This window comes from Atractosteus spatula, chromosome 3 (genome assembly GCF_055471065.1).
Source record: "Atractosteus spatula isolate fAtrSpa1 chromosome 3, fAtrSpa1.hap1, whole genome shotgun sequence".
In the NCBI taxonomy this organism is placed as follows: Eukaryota; Metazoa; Chordata; class Actinopteri; order Semionotiformes; family Lepisosteidae; genus Atractosteus; species Atractosteus spatula.
This window is the reverse complement of record NC_142708.1, coordinates 11,861,275-11,871,122: the sequence shown is the minus strand read 5'-3', so window position 1 is coordinate 11,871,122 and position 9,848 is coordinate 11,861,275. Positions and strand designations below refer to the sequence as shown.

At 37.5% G+C, this 9,848-nt stretch overlaps 1 protein-coding gene across 1 annotated transcript; it reads right to left on the bottom strand.

The window, feature by feature from the left end:
• Positions 1-5,045: 5,045 nt before the first annotated feature.
• On the bottom strand, positions 5,046-9,364 carry june (JunE proto-oncogene, AP-1 transcription factor subunit). The gene is made up of 2 exons (XM_088911976.1): positions 8,852-9,364; positions 5,046-8,255 (listed from the first exon to the last, which is right to left on the bottom strand). The coding sequence occupies exon 2, from the start codon at positions 8,093-8,095 to the stop codon at positions 7,046-7,048; it is 1,050 nt and encodes a 349-aa protein (XP_088768102.1). The 5' UTR covers positions 8,096-8,255; positions 8,852-9,364; the 3' UTR covers positions 5,046-7,045.
• Positions 9,365-9,848: the final 484 nt, after the last annotated feature.

Sequence of the window (9,848 nt, the reverse complement as noted above, 5' to 3'; positions counted from 1 at the left end):
CTGTGCTGGTAGTAAATGAACTGAAAAGGAATGAGGTTGATTTTTATCATAATCTTATTCCTAATCTTATACAATGTCTAAAAGCATAGTTCAATGGGGCTAGGAAGCTTCCAAGTGACCATGTGCCACAATGACAGAAATATTTCCACCAAGCTTCTGTTTTGTTTGGAAGCTTTGCAAAATAGATTTCGTAGTGCTTTTACAAATCTCCATGACGTACTTTGTCTCCTTGTGGCCACTGGGAAATTACTGGCAGTCAAGTTATATTATACCATACCTAAGAGACCCCAGGGATTTTCTGCTTTAAATCAAAATGTTCACCCACCAACAATATGCAATTATAAACCCAGTACTTACTGGCAGGCTTCCATTGAATAGAAGCAGAAAAATCTCTGAAAAACAAAAGAATTACCTCAACACACCAGGTTCCTGATCAGCAGTTGGTAGAGGGCCACAGATTTGATTTAATTGTGGACCACATTGCCAGCAAAGTTTATGCGCAAAAGGGCTGTATGGTTCCATACTGTTCTTTTGGAAGAACTTTCTAAAATTTCTAAGATCTCAGATTAGTCATAAATTTACATACATTTTTAAGTTGACAAATATTGGGAGTACCGCCATTTAAAGTGTTATGGTAGAGTACTGTCATTTTGTTTTAGTATTGAAACCCTACTGAAGACTTACTGTAAGAGTCTAGACCAGAAAAAAGTCATTACGGAGACATGCTCTCAGATACCTGGAACAAAAACTCTTCCAAAAACAAGAAATATAATGTTTTCTTCAGGAAGATAGTGAACTGAAAGAATAGCAAAATACTAAAGATGTGTGCCCAATTAAAGACAAAGTTCTGCAGAAGATATTTCATTTCTCTTTTTCATATCTTCAAAGTGTGATTTTTGACACAGTCATATTTGATACGCAAGGGAAATTAAAGGGGTGAATACTTTCCAGGGCATTACAAATATTCTCTCACATAGTATTAAAAGGTTTGCATTGAAAAGACAGAGGGTGCATACGTTTTCACAGTTATATTTTTCTATTTTGCTGTGTGGGCTTTAGCAAGACCATACCAGTAGTCTAGTTTAAATTTGTCATTTTGTACCACTCATACACTGGAGAGTTGTTTTTTGTAATATTTTAGCTGAGATTATGAAAGAAAATCAATAATGTTAATCTATGAACCTTTCTATTAGATTTGATATGCAAAATTAATTTAATTTAGGGCACCAATAAATATTTTTTTTTAAAGGCAAGTGCCACCAACATCAGTTCACCTAAAAAGGCAACTATAAAATTTGAGGTTTCCAGACTCTTGAACCATAAATTACAAGAGTCTGTATTTGTGTAGATTGACAATAAATAGTTTAGCAATTGTTTTTTTCTTATTTATTGGCTTAATTACATACTGTAAATACTGTAAATATCACCTCAGCATTCCTGAGGTTCATTCCAAAGAAATTGCTTGGCTCTGGTCCTATCAGTTATAACCTTTACCTTTAAGAATTTCCTTTTATGAATTAAAACAAAGACCAACCACTGAGAAAATTAATTTCTTGTGGCCACGTCTCGCCTGCGTTGAGGTTATAAGCTAGTAGCAGGTGCAGGCAATGCTGTTGACCGAGGATAACACAACCAAAAACTGATTTATGTCTGAATCATATTTATTTTATTGTTCATTCTTCCCCCCCCCCCCCCCAGCAAACCAATAAACATTTCTCAAGATTTTTAAAGAGATTATTTATAAACAAAAGAATTAAAATAAAAAAAAAACAAGGCAAGGCGCCTTTAAGTCATACTTTTCAATTGACCCTGTGGTTGTATTCAGACAACAGTCCTCTGACATCCAGCAAGAAACTGAGCATTGCTAAACAGATGTCCAAGAATTTCTGTAACAGGGACTGGCAGGTCATTTTTTTTTTACCTCAGCTGTTTTTACTAACCAGTCCCTTCACTCTCACAATCTTAACATTACTTTTCCAATGGCAACCTAGATACAAAATCCATCCACTTCGAAGTCTATCTGATTAAACCTTACATCTGTTTGCATTTCTTCTGTTGAATTTCAAACATCTGTTTACAAATTGAGGTATGCTACCCTACCCACAAGATTACAATTTTAATACAACTCAGCCACAGTGACACATTAAAAACATGATACTGAATCTTAAATCTATCAAATTAGAATTTGTGGAATATCTCCTTTGGTTTGAAAACAGTTTGCTGACAACAAGGCATAGCCACAATAAAAATGTACTGTAACTTTTCCATGACTTGAGAGTTCCAAGTATACTGTATTCAAATTCAGCTTAGGACATTAGCAATGTTTTGCTGATATCAATAAAACATCTCAATTAAACATTTTGACATAAGAATAGATTGTGGTCCCCAAAATGAAAATACTGATATCAAAAAATCAAATTGCCAATATCAAAACGGTACTTTAATTTCTACTAAAACGTAATTTTTGATACCAAAAATATATAACTGATATTAGAAATATGAATTGTTGATATCTTTCAAATCACAAAATGTGGACATCTGTAATTCCAGTCCTGATACTAGCAAATTTACTTTATATCGATGATTCAAAATGTATATCAACAATCCATGTTTTTATACAAAGAATGTGTAATTCAGCTTATTCTTGATCATTCCCTTTTGAAAGGGCAATGTGAATGGCAAATGTTTATTTTACTATATTAAAGCTGAGCTAATATGGAGTTTAACCTCAGAAATGATGACTGTTTTCCATAGTGCGTCCTTCTTTCAAATAAACTATTACTCCTTTCTCCTTTGGTCGTTTGCCCCACTAGTGTTCTGTGTGTGCACCCCCCGTAGCCGGACCTGTATTAGTAACTATCGCTGAGATTTATGAGAGAATAACTTTCGGAAAAAAAACAACAGTTGGAACCCTGTGATGTCAAGACTTCAAAAGTTATCATAAAACAGAAATAGCTCCAGAAAGAAACCCAAAGATTCCTTTAAAGTGTAAGCCTAATGCCAAAGCCGAAGATTTTTGGCCTTTACTGCTCAACACAGCAAAATGGGTACAATTTTTAATGAGATTTTTAATTATTATCGTCATTGGGAAAACTTTACTTTAATTTCTCCACTATGAGCTTCCAGATCATTTGTGTTATTTTATTTCTGTGTACTCTCTGTGCTTTAAGGAACTGTTGCATGTTTGTTTGAAAGTGTATCATAAGCAGCTTAGTACATCAACGACCTGCGCAGCTACAGCACAGCTAGCATGCAGGTACTGATAAATAGCTGGAAGATTTAATAAATATTAGTTTGGATAATGAAGCATAATGGAAATAACAACTTATCCTTGAAGTATATAGGTGTTTAAGCACCAATACTGACATTGCTGTGAGCTGCAGATGGAAAATATCCCTGTTTTTTACCACTGCCTTTTGATTAGTCCTGACTGATTTGGCCAAGTTCCTGTTTTGTGTACTGGGTGCCTTGATGCCGTAGGTGCTCATTCTCTGTAACACTCCCCTTGTGGCAAAAAAAACTCTTTCTCGTGGTGAAACTTCATCAGCATGATAGAAGCATATGTAATCATGGCATTGATCTTGAACTCCAGTTTCCTGGTTTAACAGGTAAGGACAACAGCTCTTTTACAAATTACTTTATGTCCCCCACATCTCACTAGACCGACAGACGTTTTATGGCAAATCTTTACCCAAGATGCATTTCTGAGATCAACATTAGTTTTAATCAGCCTTTTGATTCCAAAAGATTTCAGTTTCTGATATCGGCCATTTCTATTTTTGGTATAAAAATACAATATCAAAATCTAAACTGCTGACATCAAGAATATAATCACTAATATCGGTTATCAGAGTTTGATGTTTTCATTCATTACATCTACTTACATTTCTTTAACTTCTAAAACCCTTGCTGCTTTTAACAAAAATACCATTACTATCACATGTTTCAGTGAGAATGTAGTCTTGGAGACATTCTCAGTTCTTTCCTAACCAATGGCTCTTTCACTTCTTGTTTCGAAGATCTTCACTGTGCACTGTTGATTGGAGTACGTTTTGCCAATCCCTTGCATTTCCTGTACAAATTCTTCCTCTTTGCACTGCTCATGTTTTACATAGATGGTGTTGGTACACAAAATAATCTCAGCCATGTCAGTGCTAACACCAGTCATCAACCTAGACAACAATACACAATAAAGCATAGTGTTTTCATCAACTTAACCAATTCAGCTCTTTTTAGTCTAAATTTGACTAAATAAAACATGAAAGCATCCTATCTTGCAGTTTCATTCAACAGAATCTAGCTAATAAATATGAAATCAGTAGTAACATGTACCGCATTGCAATTGTCATGTTATAAAATTGATCACATAAACAGATACAGTAATATACAAATGCAGCTTTGTGTCTCTAATCATTTTCATATTATATTTATAAAACACATAATAGTGTGAAAGTTTTTAAACAACTCAAATCAACTGTTCCCATTTTCAAAAACAGTTGATAATATAAGCGACAGAAAAAAAGAAACTCATTCCCGAATTGAAGATTACAAATAGTCCTGGACTGCCCTTTGAATACAACCTTAATAAATAATGTATTCTGGAATGGTCAAAGTTAAATAAACACTTAAGGTAGTACCTCTGTTCACAACGTTCTCTCTCAAATGAGAACTTTAATATTTTTAACATTTTTCTTACAAAAATATAATCATTAGTCAACATCAAAAGCCTTTTTCAAGTTTCAAAAAATAAATATCTTCTAAACAACACTCACATGTTATTTGAGACTTTAATTTCTATCCAGACTCTCCTTTCTTTGTCTGTCCAGACTCATATAAATACAGATAAGAATAAGTTCCAGTATCTGTATTTATATATCTCTGTCTATCGGAAAGGCATTTATTCAGTGCACCTAAAAAGTAATTCCCAAAGCACAAAAAAATTTTAAGATTTTTTTTCCCCCAAAACAAGTTTGTGCAAATCTATATGTCAATCAGCTGTATAAAAAACAGCATTTCAATTCACAAATTTCTTACAGGTAACATCTAGAGAAAAGGTTGATTTAATTATTATAATCTCAGCACAATGTGACAATTCCCTTTACAGATGACACAATATTTCCATTTAAGAAGGATTCCAATAATCATAAAAAGTATCCTAAAAATCTTTTAAGTCCAGAAATGCCATTAGAACAACCACATCTCAAGACAGTTTGTATAATTTCCTATGACATTGCATTGAACAAAGTCCATGTAAATATATTAATATAGGATAAATGCCAGACATCATTTAATGTTTTTTATGATTTAAGTGCAATGCTATAGTTCCAAAATAAAGCAAGTGTCTGACAGACACTCATTCTTTTTACTTACACTTTTTATACAGACGACATAAATAGTAAAGAGGCTTTTTTGCATAAATAAATTGTTATACTTTCTTAGATTCTTAAACAGGATAAAACAAACAAGAAATACTTCTGATCTAAGCCCTTTTTTCTGATTCGCTTTTCAGTCACAAAGGACTATTAAATTATTGAAACATCACTGGGTGTAACTGAGGGACCCAGAGTTATTCAAAACTTCTTTCATGTGTAATATGTTTTTTGCTGAAGCACTGTACCAGTTTAACACAACTGAAAAAACCCCAAAACATTTAACATGTCCACGTGTTGCTGTTTAGATCAACAGTTAGAACATGTGGTTCTGATGTATCAAAGCATTCAGTAAACTGTTCAAAAATGGCTTCTATTGTATTTCATTGGGCACGCTTAAGAAAAAAAGCTTTATACTGCTCTCTATCTTGAAATGGAATGAGCTACATTACACTAACATACTGTGAAAACAAATGTCTCACTTAGGAATATTGTACATCACATAATTTGTATTAAACCTGATGGAAATTATTTGCCAAAATATTGCCAAGTTCTGAAGAAAAAGATAAGCAGTAAGCTTTTAAAGTTCAATATTACAATAGGTCATTTTCTCATCTACAGTCAAAAATGTCAACTTACAGTATGTGTTTTACACATAAACACTTGAACACGAACTAACAAAGCACCCCAAAAGGTTTCTGGAGACAAAAGGAAAAATAAACATTTCATCATCACTAGAGATTACAACAAATTCAACATGGTTGTGGGTAATAACTTAATATATGGGATCATGTACAATGTATTCATAAATCATTATCATTCCACTTGGAGACAACTGTAAATGCTAGTTAACACATGGGGGAAGAAAAGGCTATGCCAAGCCACCTTTCCCATAGAGTTTTAATAAAGGTTAAATTTACATTATGATTTTGTTCCTGGGATTGACTTTAACTTTTGGTTAGAAGTTGTAATAAATGATGACATGATTCCGTGAAGCTGAAAAGATTGGTGTGCGATGGTAAGAGTGTGCTTGCAGACGTTTAATGGGTTTATTCCTCTCCCACCTCCCCCTGGACTTGTCACGTTTCAGAACCAGGTTGACCTGGAGATTGCTCAAAATGTACTTTTACTTTGGAAGCTGTTGAGAAATATTTCAAGAACCTCCATCCTGTATTAAATGATATGTTTTCAGATTTCAAAGTGCAGTGTTTCCCTTTCTCCAACAAGCCTTCATTAGTTTGCTCGTACCCTGCTGGAACGTTGCTCTGAGAGTAGTTGTCGCCCCGCCTTGTCTACCCTACTCCTAAAGACTTTATGAAGTCCTCTTTAACGTACTTCTCTTCATAAAGGTACTGTGGGTACGTTGCCCCTTTAGCTCGGAAATTAAATACACGTACAAGGTCTGTAGACAAGTAAATGTACAAAATAGAATGGCATAGCTTGCTTTTCAACAGCGGGACAGAGGGCGTTCCCTGGTGCACTTATAATCAACACTAATAAAGAAACTAATCGTCAATGTTCTGTGCTCCCCAGCTCATTCTTGAGACACATGTCTGAGGTGCAAAACTGAGTAAGAGATTGGTTGCACCCCAGCTCTGTGTTTGCAGGCTTCAGCAGCCTTTATTATTTGCTTCGTCATTTCTTTACACCACTGACTCAAACAAAAAAAACCACGTTCAGCAGCTGGTACTCTCCCCAGTTTTTGCCAGGGCAGCTGTGCCCACTGCTATCTGGCACCCATTGGTGACATGATTCATCACTTTTTGCTTGAGCTGGGCCACCTGCTCCCGCAGAATACTGGCAGTGGAGGCCAGGTCCGAATTCTGGGTCTTCAGCACCTTCACCTTCTCCTCCAGGCGGGAGATCCGCTCCAGCTTCCTCTTGCGGCACTTGGAGGCGGCGATCCGGTTCCTCAGCCTCTTGCGCTCCGCCTTGATCCTCTCCTGTGTCTCCAGGTCAATGGGAGAGAGGGAAGGCGGGGAGCTGGAGGGGTCGCCGGGGGGATGGGGCACCTCGGGGACTGTCTGGGGCTCGTCGAGTCCTCGGCTGTGAGGGTGGGGTCCTTGCCCGAGGCCGCCGTGAGACGACCCGTGACCGGTTGCCGAGTAGGGCAGCTGGCCCCCTGAATACGAGGCGGAAACAGTGATCTGATTGGGGTTGTAGCTGCTGAGATTCGTGTAGATGGGCATGTCCCCGCTGGGCATCACGTTCCTCTGGAACGGCCCCTGAATTGAAGACGACGGGGAGATGGGCGCCCCGATGAGCTGGTTCTGCTTGTGGAGATCGGCCAGGGCTTTCACGAAACCATCAGCGAAGCCTTCTTGCTCATTAGTTACCTGGTTCCTGTACATGAAGGGGTTGGGTGTTGAGCTTGGCGCCGGACTGGTTGTGACGAGTCCCTGGTTGGACTGGATAATCAGGTGTTCTAAATCTGGGGAAGCCAGCTTTAGGAGATTCACATCTGGCGAAGGCATTAAAGAGCCATTTGTGTTACTGTTAATACCTGGGTTGTTCGAATTTATACTGCCATTGCTCCCACCTTGTCCCTGCAACAGCTTCAAACCAGAGGTGCTTCCCAGCGGACCTGGGAAATTCTGTGCAGCCATATTTTTCTTACTCATTATTTTCTGGTTCGGGTACCTGTGGTTGTAGTCGGGGATCTGTCCAAAATTTTGAAGGTTTGGCGTGTCATCGTGATAAAAAGGGGTTTCCATCTTACCCGTCATTGACACGGTGTAATAACTTCATAATCTGAGACGCGCGTATCAGTGGGATGAATATTTCCACAGAGGCATTATATACTCAGCAGGGTCCCGTCTATTTTAAAATGTTTATAACGTAAGAGTCCGCCCCGAAATCGATGATCAGTAAATAAAAATGGTACACCTGAAAAGAAAAAAAATACAATACCGATTTTTAAAAAAAGGAATAGGAATGAAAGGACGTAATCGACAGTAATAACGTTTAAAGATGCAGTTGCTCGGCAGCCAACGCACCTACAGTATGTTAACATCATCAAACTACTCAAACGCAACAAGCTTTCCAATGACTCCTTAAGACCCTAGACTTTGCACGTAAACACACTGACAGCTGCACGTTTCAGAATACTGTTCCATACAGTACGTACGTTTTTGACTATTGTCTGTAAGGTAATACATTTACAATCGTTTTAATTTTCTTACGGATGTTAGACAGAAACACAATAATTGTAAAATAAGTCTTTGATTCACACATGCAGTGTCGTCAATTCACGAGTCCTTCCCCACTAAAACACAACTTGTACGATTTCTGCATTCCTCCTCTTTTTATTATCGTGATTCGAAACAGGCATCCTGTTACCGAGTACTGTATCTACAGTATATATTCAATATCGATATTCGTAATTCATTTCTTAACACAGCCAACCCCTTAAACGTGCTATAAGTAAATAAGTAAATACTATTTTAACATCTGCAAATATCTTCATGAAGGATTTTACTTACCCCTGTATAATCAGCTTGCGGTGAATTCCTATGTGAAACAAGTCTTCAGGGTAACACAAGAAAAACACTCGTGAAATAATGATTTCTTTTAAAAAAACAACAAAGTTCCCAGACAGTATCCAATTCCCAACTGGTCTCTGATCGGTTTGATTAGTCAGACTGTTCAACGATTACATGAAATAACCACCCATCGCTGGCATTTATTTATCCACACGCTTGCGAGGCAGGAGCCGGGAGCGCGTCCCCCGCCGTGCTCATCCGAAACAGCAATGTGAAATCCGCACAGCCAGCACCGCAGCTCCTGCGAAGGCGAACACGACACTCAGATAATCCAGCAGTATAATAGAATATCTTCTCGTTTTCTCAAAAAACAACAACAACAACAACAACAAAACAACACGAAACAAGAAGAGGTCTTCTTTAGGAATCCTTTCTGAGCGCAGAAGTAGCTGAAAGTCTGTTGCGTGTGATTCCGCCACTGGCCCTCGCCGCTGACAGTTCGACTCTGTGGGACTTTCTGCTTGTCTGACTAATAACACACGCCCTCTTTTTCTTCTCTGGTTCCTGAAACTACCCAGTATTGATGTCACACATTTTATGCCGCCTACTCCGTGCTATATGGTGAGATCTGTTCTTACAAAGGCTTTCTTTTTTTTTTCTGTTCTTAGTCATTTGCATGCCGTAGACAACCTGTATTATTGTAAATTGTGTGTTTACTGTACCAAGACAATCATCCAGAGCAAGCGAAACTTTTGCGGATATGCAGTGCCCTCACGCTAAGTTAAGCGTCGCTCTAGTACAGCTGTACTCTGGAAATTTTTAAGAGCCTTTGAACCAACAGTCAATTGAGTCGAGCTTGAAAGATAAAGCGAAAGCAAAATTGTGCGAATATTTTTTTATGTTTAAAAGACTGTAAGGAGTGAGCTGCTTTGTACACAGACTAGACTACACACACGGCCAAGGTCTTATAATGCTAAATTATATATATATAATATAT

Coding starts and splice junctions, on each gene's coding strand:
- june (XM_088911976.1), bottom strand. CDS start 8,095: ATGACGGGTAAGATGGAAACCCCTTTTTATCACGATGACACGCCAAAC.